General features: G+C 38.5%; 1 protein-coding gene across 15 annotated transcripts in view; it reads left to right on the top strand.

Annotated features, from left to right (window-relative positions):
- Positions 1–15,616, top strand: part of ARAP2 (ArfGAP with RhoGAP domain, ankyrin repeat and PH domain 2) — a 205,291-nt gene that overhangs the window by 13,737 nt on the left and 175,938 nt on the right. For 14 of the 15 annotated variants that reach the window (XR_004971294.1, XR_004971293.1, XR_004971298.1 and 11 more), the window contains 2 exons: positions 3,033–4,098; positions 12,022–12,051. Coding sequence is in view for 11 of the 15 variants with exons in the window: in XM_036330985.1 (XP_036186878.1) it covers positions 3,194–4,098; positions 12,022–12,051 (935 nt within the window). In the remaining 4 variants the exon portion in view is untranslated. The remainder of the gene's footprint in view (positions 1–3,032; positions 4,099–12,021; positions 12,052–15,616) is intronic. The other variant, XM_036330956.1, reaches the window with a different exon arrangement.

The raw sequence follows: 15,616 nt of genomic DNA, 5'->3' as shown, positions 1-15,616 counted from the left end.
TGGGATTTGAGTTGGACTCCAGACTTCTGGGCAGAGTGTTAGGAGGGTGGTTCCATCCTAGGGGAGGAGAGTGATGAGCTGCGTCTCAGGTGAGATGGCATAAGGCACTTTGGGGAGCATGAGGAATTTAAAACTGTAATTACCAGATTTTGTTGCACATCCCGGTCATCAAATTCAGATTCCCGGGCCTGTTATTAGCACTTGTTGCTGTACAGCAGATCCACAGACCAGCACCTGCAGAGCCCCCATCCGAGAGCATGGCACACTTGCCATTGTGCCCAAGTGGAGGTCAGAACATGGAAGGCTTCGATTTCATATTAAGGCGACGTTTATAGTTAGGCATGTCCATCTCTTTGCCTCTGATGAGTGCATATGGGCTTTCAGAAGCCTCCAAAAAAAGAAGTGGTTCTGTGAACATCCTTGGGTGGTAAGACAGCTAAGGAGTCAGGTGATTGGAGGATGAGCTGATATTAAAGTTCACAGGATTGTGTGACCTTTGGGAGGGAGCCTCTTCTGGGCCAGGAGAGGGAATCGGGTTCACTAGCCATATTCAGCATGTTGACCGAGAGCAGAGAAAGGTGTTTTGGGTAGAATATTTGCTGTATCCATCCCTGAGTCTGCCATGGAGGAAGTATATGTACATACTGCGAGAAGGAAAGTGTATTAAAACACTTACACACCAAAAAACTAACGAAATGGACTCAAGCAATTCTGCCATCCCCGCCAGCCTCTCGTCTCTTAAACATGTTCCAAGCACTTGAAGGATCCTACTTATATATTGAAAAAGGAGCTATTCTATTTAAGGTCAATAGGAAGCCTTCACAGAGGAGGTAATACCTGCCTATTCAGAATTTTAAATAGTGCATAGAACTTTGCAAAATGTGTAGGTTTGCAGGTATAGATATAGCATATGAAAGAGGTATGGGGCTATCAAACAGTTGTTTGCCTTGGGAACAATAATTAACAGTGAACTAAAGTGCGTGAAGGATGTGGGTAGAATATTTGGCACAGGTTGAACTTGAGCCTGGAGTGAGTACATAGGAACGCCTACGTTGCAGGAAATATATATGAGGTATGTTGTTTGGCACATAATTGCTGTTTACATCACTAGTACTGTTATTATTGTTGTTAGACCAAGACCGGGCTGTGTTTATGGCACCATAAGAAACTTAGACTTTATCCTGTTGAGGATGTGGCTTTATATACCAAATTTGGATTTCACTGCTACATGGAGACTGGGCTGAGGGATTTGTTCAGAGGATTGCAGTAATCCAGGCAAGAAATATTATAATGAAGGTCTGAACCCGGGCAAAGGCAGTGAGGATGGAAGAGTGTATTAGTCAGTTCTGGCTGCTACAACAAAATAACCATAGACTGCCTGGCTTAAAAAAACAGACATTTATTTTCTCATGGTTCAGGAGGATGGGAAGCCCAACATCAAGGTGCCAGCAGATTTGGCAATAATGATTCCCATTTTGTGACATGCCAGAAAATTGGAAAATAGGTTCATTTACAAAATAATCGTGTATAACAAGAGTGGTATATCAGAGATCTAGGTTTGTGTGTGGTGTTGAGGTTAAACTTTCTACTTTTTTTTTTTACTGACATTTTGTCATTTTGAGTGTGATAGAGGGATATCTTACTGATAAAGGCATTTCCTGCCTTTCATCTCATTGTGTTTTTATTTTTCTGCTCCTGCAGTACTGCCTAAATATATGTACTTGGCCTCTTATCTGATACCTGCTTGTCAATATTTGCTGATATTTTAAATAGTTGGGGCAATAGTTTCTGGGTTGTTGGCATGTAAGACATGCAGTGTCTGAGAGGTGCCTTTTGGAGAGCTATTTTGAGGTATGAGCTCCAGAAACATTGCATTAACACTTGTTCAGATAAATTTCCCTTGTTTGGGTGTGTCTCATTTTACTCCTTCGTTATATGGGTGTTATGCATATTCGGTACTTTTTTCTTTTTATTAAAGCGTAATAATATTCAGAAATTTGCACATATGCTTTTTCACAAAGTGAACATAGCTATAAAAACAGAACCTAGGCCACTAGACTTTTTGAAAAGTTTATTGATGTCATTTGGGAGAAAAATGAAGCCATGCGAATCTGCTATGTATAAAGGAAAATGTGACCTTTAAACGTTTTCCTTTTACTTTCATATCAACTTACTTCCTGTTATATACTGATTTAAGAAGTAATTAATCATTCAACTAGTCTTATCTCACATGTCAGTGTTGTACATATAATGCTGATGCTTTTTCGAAATGAAAATTATTGAGAAATACGTTCTAACTGTGCTTGTTAAGAAAGTCTTTGAAGAAAGTGTAGTAAAGGAGGAAGTTGTTCATACCTGGTTGTTGTTAAGAGAAATTATCTAAAACTTGGTAATCAAAGAAATATACAGCATGTTCTTTCAATGCCTTGTTGGGGGAACTGTTTAATCAGCCCACCCTCAGGATATGAATTCTAATTCTTGTGTTCCACTTTCTATTAATTATTGGGTTAAAGCCCAGAACTGGCGAGCTATCTATTCACTTACAGAGTTTTCTCCAGTAGATAGACAGCTCTAAAGCCTGTGATTTTATTACCCTGGAGGACATTAACCAGTTTGTTTTTTTAAGTAACCTGCCAGTCTTACTCTAACACTAAAAGAGAGAGAGAGAGAGAAGAGAGCGCTTTTGCTGATGGAACTGTGAGCCTGTTCCACAAATGATCTTGGAACTAACTTTACCATCTTATTGGTTCCTTTATAAACAAGTTGAATAACATTTTTGACACAAGTTCATTTTATAGTCCTGTGAGAGTCATTTTGCCTTGTTGAAAATCATTATTTGATGCCAGCACAGCATTTCTGTCCTGTCCCTTCATGCTCTACCTGGGAGTCGACTTTCCAGGGCATCACAGTAATGCACAAAGATTCCAAACTCTCAGTGGGTAAAAGTAATTCTAAAAATAATGTAATAGTTTATCATGAAAAACTAGGCTCTAATTACTAAAATTTCCTAATAAATTTATTTGTTTTTCTAGGCTGGAGCACATAAAGCACTCACTATGGAGAAAATACCATTTTGAGACATTTTTCTGTTGCCGGTGAGGGAGGAAGAGCCAATACAGAAGCGCACCCTCCTGTGTGTGTGTGTCTCATTGTACTGCTTTTTATACAGCAGCTTAGTGATGAAGCCACCATTATGTCCTCAGTCAGTGAAGTAAATGTCGACATCAAAGATTTCCTAATGAGCATTAATTTGGAGCAGTATGTCTCACATTTCCGTGAGTTTGGTTTTAATACCGTGAAGGACTGTGCAGCCATAGATGACAGCGTGCTACACAAAATTGGAATATCACCTACAGGACACCGGAGGAGGATCATTAAACAGTTACAGATAATCTTGTCAAAAATGCAAGATATCCCAATATATGCAAATATTCATAAAATAAAGAATGATGAGACTTCAAAGGGTCACCCTGCTCCATCTTCTGGCCAGGATACCTGCACAGAACTGTCAGATTCATCTGGCGTTCAGACACCCAGCCCAGCGCAGTTGGAGACTGTTACAAAAAATCTCGATCAAAGTGACATTGGTGTGGAAAATAGCCAGTGTCTTAAATCAGAAGATGAGCTCTCTCTTCCTAAGCACAGCTTTCCCATTCATGAAGAAGGACACCATCTGAAATTAGGTTCTTTTCAAGATTCTTTGTTGGGTAGTGAAAATATTCCAATAGAATCTTTGATTGCAAAGGAGACTGTGGATTGTACAACTAAAGAACAACAAACAGAAAACATCGATTTGAACTCAGAAGATGTGAGCAAGCTTCCGAATGTAGACCCTGACCGCCTTCCTTCCCTTGGCTGTTCAGTATCAGAAGCCAATTCTGGACATGGAACGAATGGTTTATTAGAAGGATCACCACCATCCCCTCTCTTTAACTTTCAAGGACAAATGGTTATAAATGATTTGTATGTTCCATCATCACCATTCCTAACACCTATGAGAAGCCGTAGCAAGTTGGTTTCAAGGCCATCTCGATCTTTTCTGCTAAGACATCGGCCCGTACCAGAGATTCCAGGGTCAACAAAAGGAATTTCAGGGAGGTAAGAACTTCCATGATAAGTTGTAAGTGTATTCAAGTTGGAAGAATTTAATTATTTTAAACAATTATATTTTCAGTGTTTAATTTTTCCTAAATTTGACTTCTGTTAATTTGCCTATTTAACTAACCTTTTCTTCTCTTTTACAACTTTTTTCATTATGCCATCTCTCTTGAACACTATTCCCCAGAGTCTGTTTCCAACTCATAACTAGTTGCCTGGAACTCTTTAGCTTTCGCCCACTCCATCTCTTTATTTTATCTGGCTAGTCCTTCCCAGACCTTTCCTCTGCACCTGGTTTTGCATTCTTCCATGTGTGCTCTTTTCTTTTTTTTCTTTTAAAATATATTTTATTGATTTTTTACAGAGAGGAAGGGAGAGGGATAGAGAGAAACATCGATGAGAGAGAAACATCAATCAGCTGCCTCCTGCATACCCCCCACTGGGGATGTGCCTGCATCCAAGGTACATGCCCTTGACTGGAATTGAACCCAGGACCCTTGAGTCCGCAGGCTGACGCTCTAGCCACTGAGCCAAACCAGTCAGGGCATGAGTGCTATTTTCATATTTGAATTGCTGACTCTGTCTCCCCACTGAATTATTTGTTCTTTGGCAGGAGCCATGTTTCTAATGTTTGTACTTCTGCTTCCTGGTACAATGCTTGGCATGAATTAATAATTCAACAGACATCTAATGAATACCTACTTGGTACTCTTGGTCACTGTGCTAGGTGTGAAGGAGGTGGTATTTAAAAACAAAATCCAGCCAAGTAAATTTGAAGATCTAATTGGCTTTGCTCAGTGATTAATGAATCGGGCAGCATCCCATCTAGCAAATAGAAAGGAGCTCTGAGGAGCTGTACACAATGGAAGACTTCTCTAGGCAGATGGAGGCAGGGCGAGGACGATATTCTAGCAAAGAATGGATTGTTTCAGGCAAGGTCACGTTCCTTGGGGAGTGAAGTCAGGGCTGCCTTACAGATTGCCTTACTAGCGTTGCACAGATAATTCTATATTATCCAGCTGAAGGTTTCATTCCAGGGAGAGACTGAAAGTGCTGTTGGGTTAGGTTTTGTGGAGCTTAGCACGGGTGACTCCATTTTGAGTCTGTTGTTTCTTTTCTTTTTTTAACAATATAGAGGAATAATGGAGTTTGAAGTGTGGTGTGGGAGACAGATGTAAAAATGATGGTAACAGTACAGTATGAAACCAGGTCCACACTAGAGATGGGAACTCAAAAGAGGGGCCTGACCAGAGCATCTGGTCATGGGTAGCATGAGGTAATTGCGGAGTCTGAGATGAGCTGACTTACAGCAGAGAGAGCTTTTATCTGTTTCTCAAAGCTAACACCTAAAATAGTCGTGGTTTTCCTCTAGTGTTGCGGTGGAATATTTTTTTCACTTAAAGCTAACACTTGTCTCTCTGCTGGGAGCCATGAGGTTGTTCAAGTTTGGCTGTTACTGATGTGATACTGAAAGCTGTTACCGATTTCTTGCACTGGTTGGAGGCTGGCATTTCTGCAAGATTCCCCCTCCCACGTGCCCCCCACCCCCATCTACTCTGTGCCCTTGCTCTCTGGGACCTTTGGTAATGACAGCCTGAAATGGTGGTTGTATTTTCAAGAGAAAACATGGAGATTTAATATTTGCAAGAGAAAACATGGCAATTCATAAGACTGTTAATTTCAATAACTCCCATTAGAGCTGCCACTCTTTGAGGACAGAGGCCCTCATTTGTTTGTCTACCTTGGTATCCCTAGTGCCAATAGCAGTGTGTGGTATTTATTAGGAAATCAATAACAATAGTGTCATTTATTAGGAGCTACATTGGCTTGTAATTTTCCATGGGTAATTCTCACAATGGCCCTGTGAAGTAGGTAATATTCATCCATTTTTTTTTTACAAGGTAACTGAGTCTTCTGAGGTTAATTTTCCTAGGATCCCAAGGATAGTGAACTGGATTTCATTCCAGTAAATCTGACTTGTATATAGAGGTATACCTTACGGATATTACAGGTTCATTTCCAGACCACCCCAATAGAGTGAGTCAAATTCTTTTTGTTGCTGAAGGGTCTTGCCTTCAATTTGTAAAAAGAAAAAGTAAAAGAAAGGCAACATCTGTGGAGCAGAAAAAGCTAAGTGCGATAAAATGAGGTATGCCTGTATAAGAATTGGGATATATCTCAGGAACATAGAAGAAGACTAATTTTGGTATGACCCGTTAGCTTTAAAAATATTTTGCTAATTTTAAACAAAGTAACCTGAGAAGGGCTGCTGTGAGTCTGCACATTAAAATTGCATCTTTGCCAGAACAAAATCCTTTTGGGAGCCATCAGGGTATCTTCAGATAAGAAACATTTGGCTTAAGTTTTAAATAAGATGTGCTAGTTTTCATAACTTGAAAGGCTTGTTATTCCCATTATGACCACGAGTTCTTGAAAATGAGAATTGAAATAGCATTAAAATTGGTAGAAAATAACTTGGTAGCTGCATCACAGCCAGATTACCTGTTGTAACCTTTCTTTTCTTCTTTGATTACGGCAGTAAGGGAGTTACTCATTCGTGATGCTTAAATCATAAAAGAGAAAGTAATTAAGTTATTTTCAGACTTTACTGTTTATTTTTACTTGTGGTCCTCACCAGAGTTGCAAATAGTAATTGCACATTAAAAAAAAATATATTACAATTTGACATTTAAAATAAAAATGTGGATTCTGTAAACTGAGATTCTCTCCAATCAAATAACATATAAATGATATTTAGTACATTCCTTGATGTATCAAATAAGAACATTTTTTGTGGCCAATGCTTTCACCTAATTTCTTTACTAATTAAACTTTTCATATAACTGTTATAAGGAATATGATGCTAGAAGTGCTTTTCTGAGGTGAAGCCCTTTGTGCCCCACCCCTTTATCTACACACTTGAATCTCCAGTCACAGGGATGGCTTTCCCCCTGCCTTGAGCATTTTACATGAGTTCCTGTTCCTTTCCTCTGGACAGTTGGGCTGGGTGGTGCTGTGCTGAGCAAGGAATCCCAAGATCTCTTGTAAATGTCTACCTCTTGAGGGAGGGGTTAGCACGAGGCTGGAAGAGCCAGTTTCTTCCTTACTGCCTTCACTTGGAGCTCTTCCTAGTGCTGTGGAAACCTCCAAGCAGAAAGCCAGTCCAACCAGCTGTCATTTCCTCTGGAGCCATAGGTGTGTCCTGTGATCCTTATGGGAAGATCCTCCATAGTGCTCTAGGCAAGAAGGAACAGGTCAATTTCTTATCCTCCCCAGTTAAATGATTTCATACGTCTTTCATGCAATTATTTTTTTCTTGACACAAGTCAAAGAGCCCCTCCCTTTTAGGTGTTTTGCCTCTGAATTTTTTGGCGGGGGACAGGGGAGGAAGGAAGCAGAGAGAGGTATTTGGGGAGAAGGATAGTATGCAAGGCAGCAATCCAGGTGTGTGCCCGACCAAGAATCTAACTGTGACCCCCTGGTTCATAGGTCGACTCTCAACCACTGAGCCACACAGGCTGGGCTTTACAATGACTTTTTATAAATTCTATGAAAAAATAGACTGTGAAATTTTGACTTGAACATCTAAATAAATCAAAATTTAGAGAATTAATAGTTTGATTTATTGTTAGAGGATAAAGATATCTTTCTGCTTAATTTTTACAAGAAAACATGATGCTTATACTTCCTTATTTTTCATAACAAAAAAAGGCCCACTTTGTTTGAAAAAAAATATTTTTGTAAACTAAAAATAACTTTATAATAAAGAATAAAAAGCATTAATTTGAGCAAAAGAAGTTGCAGCTCTGGGGACACTGATTTAGGTAGTAACTTCAATTGTATTCCACCCAGAGAAAGGGGAGGCGTTCTTTTACATCCAAAGTTTTCATCCAATTAGGTCCATTTTAAGTAAATGAGATAGTCAAATTAAACTTCTAATTTGTCCAAATCTCAAAATCCTTTTGGTTGTCACTATGCATTTTGATTGGTTATTATGGAGTAGTTCTGATTGGTCTTGGTAGGTCTTTGTCCATTGGTCCAAAGATAAAACTAGGAACTCCTTTTTAATTCAGTTCTGTAATGACCTATACTCAGTCTTTTATAGTTAGTCTGTTAGGAATTGTAAGAACTGAAATTTCTTTTTAGACAAACATTCTGTGAAATGATGGACCCTTTATGGCCTGTAAATTATTTTTTGGTGTGTCTGCATCACTTAAGTAATAGGTAAGTGTAAATATAAAGGGAGATTTTTGACATTAATTAACCTGTATTCCACTGCTTTTCTTGGCAATTTTAGTGATTAAAAATATGTGAAAAAATAGCATCTGTAGGTATGATGGTGATTCTCCTTGATGATCAGTTATTCTTTTGCAGTTATTCTATATTGGTATTTCATTTAGTATTACTTTTAAGATTTGTCTGCATTGATGCACATTATTTTGTGCAATAACTCCTGTGTAGTATTTTATTATAAGAAAAAAAACACACAACTATTTTCCTACTAGGTTGTTGACACTTTTTCACTATTACAAATGAAAAGAGTTTATACTCTTAATGGCTTTAAAAGTTTACCAAGAGGACCAACCATTATTTTCTCTAATAAAAATAATAATAATAATAATAATAATAATAATAATAATAACTGCTGCGTGTTTGCATTGTATAGGACACAACTTATGCCCTTTAAATGCATTAGCTCATCAATTCTCTTAACATTCCTAGGCAGCAAGTCCTGTTTTTATTCTCCTTAATTAAATGAGGAAGCCAGGCTCCGAGCTGTTAGGTAACTTGACCAAGATGACAAAAGCATAATAATAGGAAGGATGATGACTCCTGCTTTTCTGTATGTGTTTTTAAATTTTGTAGATTAACCATGCTTTATATTTAAAATTTAAAAGCTATTTGCAGTTTTCAGGCTAACTGGTGGGAAAATAATAAGGCAGAAAGGAATAAAGAACATGAGTTTTGTTCTCACCACAGACTTGACCTTGACTTCTGGCTTTGCCTCATGCTAGCGGTGAGACTAGGCCAGGAGAGCTGCCTTTTTCAGTATTGGTAGGATTAGGACACCAGGTCCTACCTTACAGGGCTGTTGTGAGAATAAAATAGGAGATGCAGATAAATAAACCCCTAACATAATGCTTTGGGCATAATAGGTATTTGAATATAGAATAGCTTGTGATAATTTATTCACAATAATATAAATTGCTAATCACTGGTTCTAAAAACAACTTGTTTCCTATAATGAGTGAATCTTTCAGCTGCAGCAGATACATGATCTTGATTGGCACAGTTGGAGATCACTTGCAGGTGGATATTAAATATCAAAATAAAAAATGATCACAACTATTTTTACGTTTTATGACTAATAGTTAAACCAACAAAATATGCTTTAAAATACCACTAATGGATGTACTTAAAATAGTTCAAAATCTTTTTCTTTAATTTGTATATTTTTTCGGTAAGGTGGCACTTATCAAGCACGGTAGTTTAGAATAGAGGTTATGGAGCTGAGCTGCCTGGGTTTGAATCCTGCTGGTTGCTTATCAGCTGTGTGATCATGCGAAAGTTACTTAACTGCTTTATATGCCAGTTTTCTTATTTAAAATGTAGATAATAGTTTTTACTTCTTTGGGTATTTGTGACTATATATATGTACAAATATATCTATGTAAAATTTTACATATGTATGTAAAATTCTGATACCTATTTCTGGCATATAGTAGTAAGTGGTCATAAGAATTAGCAATATTTATTATCAGAGAAACTTAACAAATATGTAGAAAATTTGAGTGCTGCTCTACTAAAGGGTTCAAATCATTAATATGTGCATGTGTCAGAAACATACAAATTTGAGGAAACAATTATAGCTGTACAAGAGGCCCAGTGCATGAAATTCATGTGCAGGTATGGTCCCTAGGCCTGGCCTGCGATCAGGGCCATGTTCCCTGGCTGCCGGAAGCCGGCCCCGCCCCGTCCCCCCGCCGCCATCCACCCCTGGTTCCCCATTCGCCATCGGGTGATGGGAGCCATGGCAGTCTCCAGCCAGGGAATAGGACTGAGAAGTGGTCAGTGTGCCTCATAGTAGCTGGTTGAGTGGTTGTTCTGGTCGATCCGCCATTAGGGTCAATTTGCATATTACCCTTTTATATAGAATAACAGTATGAAGACTCTGGAGATAATGAACAAATAAAGGGTGAAGTATTTTGTAATCTTTTGTTAAACTTGTATGCTCCTCCCCTGCCAAAGACAACTTTTATCTTTAAAATATATATATATATATATATAAATTATTGATTTCAGAAAGGAAGGGAGAGAGATAGAAACATCAATGATGAGAGAGAATTATTGATTGTCTGCCTCTGCACGCCCCCTGCTGGGGGGATCAATCCTGCATCACAGGCAATGCTCTTGGCCGGAATCGAACCTGGGACCTTTTAGTCCACAGGCTGACACTCTATCCACTGAGCCAAACCAGCGAGGGCCAACTTTTATCTTGACTTTAAATAACAATTACTTTCTTTATTGAAAAAAAAAGTTTACCTCTTAAGTATGCCTCAAACAATATACAGTGGGGCCTTGACTTACGAGTGTCTCGACTAACGAGTTTTTCGAGACACTAGCCGTCTCTTGGCCGATTTTTTGCTTTGAGTTGCGAGCTAAAATTCGGGATACGAGCCAGCTTCAGATACCCCACTGCTAGTTGGCGCAGCGAACGTCACAGTGAACACCACAACATCAGCCCAGCATCACGTGTCTCACTCGTTCACTTTATGATTTGACATACGAGTAATTTGAGTTATGAGCTCCGTCACGGAATGAATTAAACTCTTAAGTCAAGGCCCCACTGTAGTTTTGTTCTATAATTTTTTAAGAATACAATAATACAGTGAGTTTTCTTTTAGTCTGGTTGATTTTACTTAACTTTGAGACTCATCTGTGTTGGTGCTTGTGGTTGTAGCTACTTTTACTACTGTATAATATTTCGTTGTCTATATCAGTGATGGCGAACCTTTTGAGCTCGGCGTGTCAGCATTTTGAAAAACCCTAACTTAACTCTGGTGCCGTGTCACATACAGAAATTTTTTGATCTTTGCAACCATAGTAAAACAAAGATTTATATTTTTGATATTTATTTTATATATTTAAACGCCATTTAACAAAGAAAAATCAACCAAAAAAAATGAGTTCGCGTTTCACCTCTGATACACGTGTCATAGGTTCGCCATCACTGGTCTATACCATGATAATCATTCCATTGACAGATACTTGATATTCTCAACCTGGTCTGGTATTTTGCATAGATAGTATATGTTTTCGTGCATATATAAATTATTTCTAGACAAATGTAAGTCAGATTTATATCTAATTTCCATATAAAACAGACTCATTTTAAGTATACTGGTTGATGAGTTTTCGTAAATACATATACCTGTGTGACCACTACCACATCAAGATTTAGAACATTCAGTCACTCATCCACTCCCCCCTAAAAAATCTCTTTTGTCCACTTGCAGTAAATTATTCCCTGTATCCTGCAACTATTGATCTCCTTATGTCAGTTGTACCTGTTCTAGAATTCATATACATGGAATCATATAGCAAGTAATATTTTGTATCTGGTGTCTTTTAATCAGCATGGTGTTTTTGAGACGCATCCATATTGCTGCATGTCAGTTTGTTACTTTTGTTGTTGAATTTGTGTGGATGTCCCATAACTTGTTTATTCATTTACATGAGGACATACATTGGGTGGGGTTTTTTTACTTATTTATTTTGAAGCATATCTATAGGTGCACGTCTGCAGAGTATATACATAGGAGTAAAATTGCTCTGAGGTGTTATTGGATATGATTGTCTTCCACTTTGGTAGGCAATGCAAAACTGTTCCTATAAAGTGATTGTGCATTCCTTTTGTTTCAGACCCTCTACCACATTGGATTGTGTATATAGGTGGGTGTATAGTGATATTTTATTGTGATTTTAATTTGTACTTTCTGATGACTAACAAAATCGAGCACCTTTAAATGTTTTTATTGGTTATTGACCATGCTTATATCTTCTTTTGTGTGGTGCCTTTTCAAGTATTTTACCCATTTTTTTTTCTGTTTTGAATTACATTTTCTGCCTTTCATAATGATTTTTGAAAGTTATTTATGGACTCTGGGTATGAGCCTTTTGTTGAATATATCTTCTCCCCTTCTACCTGTTGCTTTTTTATTCCTTGATGGTGACTTATGAATAAAAGTTTGTAATTTTAATTTATTCAAATTACCAATGTTTTCCCTTAGGGTTGAACTTTTTGTGTCTTAAGTCACATGAAGATATTCTATTTTATCCTCTAGCTTTGTCTGGCCTGTCACTCTGGGATTTATAATCTGCCTTGAATTGGTTTCCATATATAGTCTGAGGTAGGCATGAAGTGTCGTTTATACTGTGTGGATATCTGAGTGATCTACTTATTAAGAAGACCATGCTTTCCTCATTGCTCAAGATTGACATATTTGTCTTAAATGAAAATTGGGTCTGTTCATGGACTCTATTCTACTTTATATCTGTCTTTATATCTAGTACATATTTCTCCTTTTATCAGTAACATAGTGTATAACTACTACAACTTTTTAACAAATCCTGATACCTGGTGGAGCAAGTCTTCTCGCCTGTTCTTTAAAAGTTTCTTAGTTATTCTTGTTATGTTGCCTTTTCATACAAATTTTAGAATTGACTTGTCAAATTACATACATATGTGGGCGCGCGCATACACACACACACACACACACACACACACACACACACGCACACATTCACTCACTTCCGTAACTTTTTTGCATTGACTCTATAGATTAACATAGAAAGTATTGGCGTCGTTGTAATATTCAGTTTTCCATATATTCTTCCATTTAATTAAATTTTCTTTAATTTTTCCCTGCAATGTTTATAGTTTTCAATGTGCAGATCTTGCTCTTATTTTAACAAATTTATCCCTTAGCATTTCACAATGAAAGTTGTCTTTTCAAACTATATTTTTCAGTTATTCATTGCTAATATTTAGAAATATTATTGAACTCTGAATGTATTTACCTTTTATCCTTGTGCCTTGCTAGACTTACTTTTTTGAGAAGCTTTTTAGTATATTCTTTAGGATTTTTGGCTTACCTGGATACCTTTTAACTGTAAGATACCTTCCAATCTGCATACCGTTCATTTCTTCCTCTTGTCTTATTGTACTGGTCTGGACCTCTGAAATAAGGTGAATATTGATGGGAGAGCAGACCTTCTTGCCTTACTCCCAATCTTAGGTGAAGCCATTCAGACTTTAACCATTAATTATGATGTAGGTTTTTCATAAATGCCCTTTATTAGGTTGCAGAAGTTTCCTTCTATTCCTAGTTTGCTGAGAGTTTTTTCATGAGTGGGTGTTGAATTTTGTCAAGTGTTTTTTTCTGGATATATGGTCATGAGCATGCGATTTATCTCCCATATTTTCTAAATTTGGTGACTTACATAGATTTTTCCATGTTAAACATATTTTATTTCCTGTCATATGCTTATATTATTCTTTTGTGCTTTCCTACCATGTGCTTATATTATTTTTATTTAATCCTCACCCAAACATATGATATATTTATTGATTTGAGAGAGAGAGAGAAAGAGAGAGAGAGAGAGAGAGAGAGAGAGAAAGAAAGAGAGAGAAAATCGAACTGCAACCTTATTTGGTAGAAGGGATGGCAGTTTAACCAACTAAGCCACCCAGTTGGGGCTATTCTTTTTATATATCTCACTAGAGGCCCAGTGCACAAAAATTTGTGCACTCGGGGTGGGGGGGGAGGGGGTCTCTCAGCCCGGCCTGTGCCCTCTCGCAGTCTGGGACCGCTCAGGGGAGGACCACCTGCTGGCTTAGGCCCGCTCCCTGGGGGATTATGCCTAAGATGGCAATCAGACATCCCTCTGGCAGCCCGGCAGCCCTCAGGGGATGTCCACTTGCCATCGGGGAGCAGGCTTAAACTGCAGTCGGACATCCTTAGCGCTGCTGAGGAGGCAGGAGAGGCTCCCACCACCACCGCTGTACTGGCAGCCATTAGCCTGGCTTATGGCTCATCAGAGCTCCTCCCATGTGAGAGCACCCTGACCACCAGAGGGCAGCTCCTGCATTGAGCATCTGCCCCCTGGTGGTCAGTGTGTGTCATAGTGACCAGTCATTCCTAGTCTTTCTGCTGTTAGGGCTAGTTTGCATATTACCCTTTTACTATATAGGATAGAGGCCTGGTGCATGGGTAGGGGCCGGCTGGTTTGCCCTGAAGGGTGTCCCAGATCAGGGTGGGAGTCCCGCTAGGGCGCCTGGCCAGCCTGGATGAGGGGATGATGGCTGTTTGCAGCTGGTCACACCCCCTTCAGGGTGGGGGTCCCCACTGGGGTGCCTGGCCAGTCTGGGTGAGGGACTGAGAGCCGTTTTCAGGCTGGTGGGTGACTGAAGCTCCCAACCTCTCCTTTTTTTCTTTTCTTTTTTTTTATTTTGGGATTTATTTACCTTCTATGGCTGTCACTGAAACTGAGAGCTGGCTTTAGCTTTGAGGCTCGGCTCCAGCTCTGAGACCTCGGCTGCTGAAAGCAGGTATTTGGGTTTGTTTGGCTTCTATAATTGAAACACTGTTGCAGCTCCAGCTCTGAGGCCCGGCTGGCTGAAAGCAGGTTTCTGGGGTTTGTTTAGCTTCTATAATTGTAACATTGTTTCTTAGAGTGCAGCTCAGAGGCCGGCAGCGGCAGGCGGGGAACCTTGGCTTCCTCCATCACTGGAGCAAGCAAGCCTCCTGTTCACTTCAGCTGCCTGGCTGCCGGCCACCATCTTGGTTGGCAGTTAATTTGCATATTGCCCTGATTAGCCAATGGCAAGCATGTCAGAGGTATGATTAATTACCATGTTTCTCTATTATTAGATAGGATTGGATTTTATTTGCTTTTTCTTAATTATTTTTGCATTCATGTTCATGGGGTCTATTTAACATTTATATGTAGTTTTGTTTTTTACTCATTTTGGTATCAGTAATACTGGACTTAAGAATGAGTTGGGAACTATCCCTCCTTCTATATTTTTTGAAACATTTCGTGTAGAATTGATGGCACATTTTTCCTTAAATGTTTGGTGGAATTCATCAGTGAAATATCTGGACATGGAGTTTTTGTGGGTAGGTGATTAATTACTAACTCAATTTCTCTAATAGATATAGGGATATCAAGATTTTCTATGTATTCTTGTGTCATATTTGCTAATTTGTATCTCAAGGAATTTTTCAATTTTATCAGTTATTTGTTGCCATAAAATTTTCTTAGTAATCTGTAGTTATAGCTTTCATGCTCATAGGATTTGTAGTGATGTTCCCTCTTTCATTCCAGATATTGGTAATTTATGTCTTCTGTCTCTCTTTTATTTACCTTCTCTGAGGTTGATCAATTTTATTGATCATTTCAAAGAACTAGATTTTGGTTGCAGTCACTTAAATTTTGTTCATATTTTATTTTA

The sequence above is a fragment of the Myotis myotis genome, unplaced genomic scaffold, assembly GCF_014108235.1.
Source record: "Myotis myotis isolate mMyoMyo1 unplaced genomic scaffold, mMyoMyo1.p scaffold_m19_p_1, whole genome shotgun sequence".
NCBI classification, from domain to species: Eukaryota; Metazoa; Chordata; class Mammalia; order Chiroptera; family Vespertilionidae; genus Myotis; species Myotis myotis.
The sequence above is the reverse complement of the archived record's forward strand: the minus strand, read 5'-3'. Positions and strand labels throughout refer to the sequence as shown.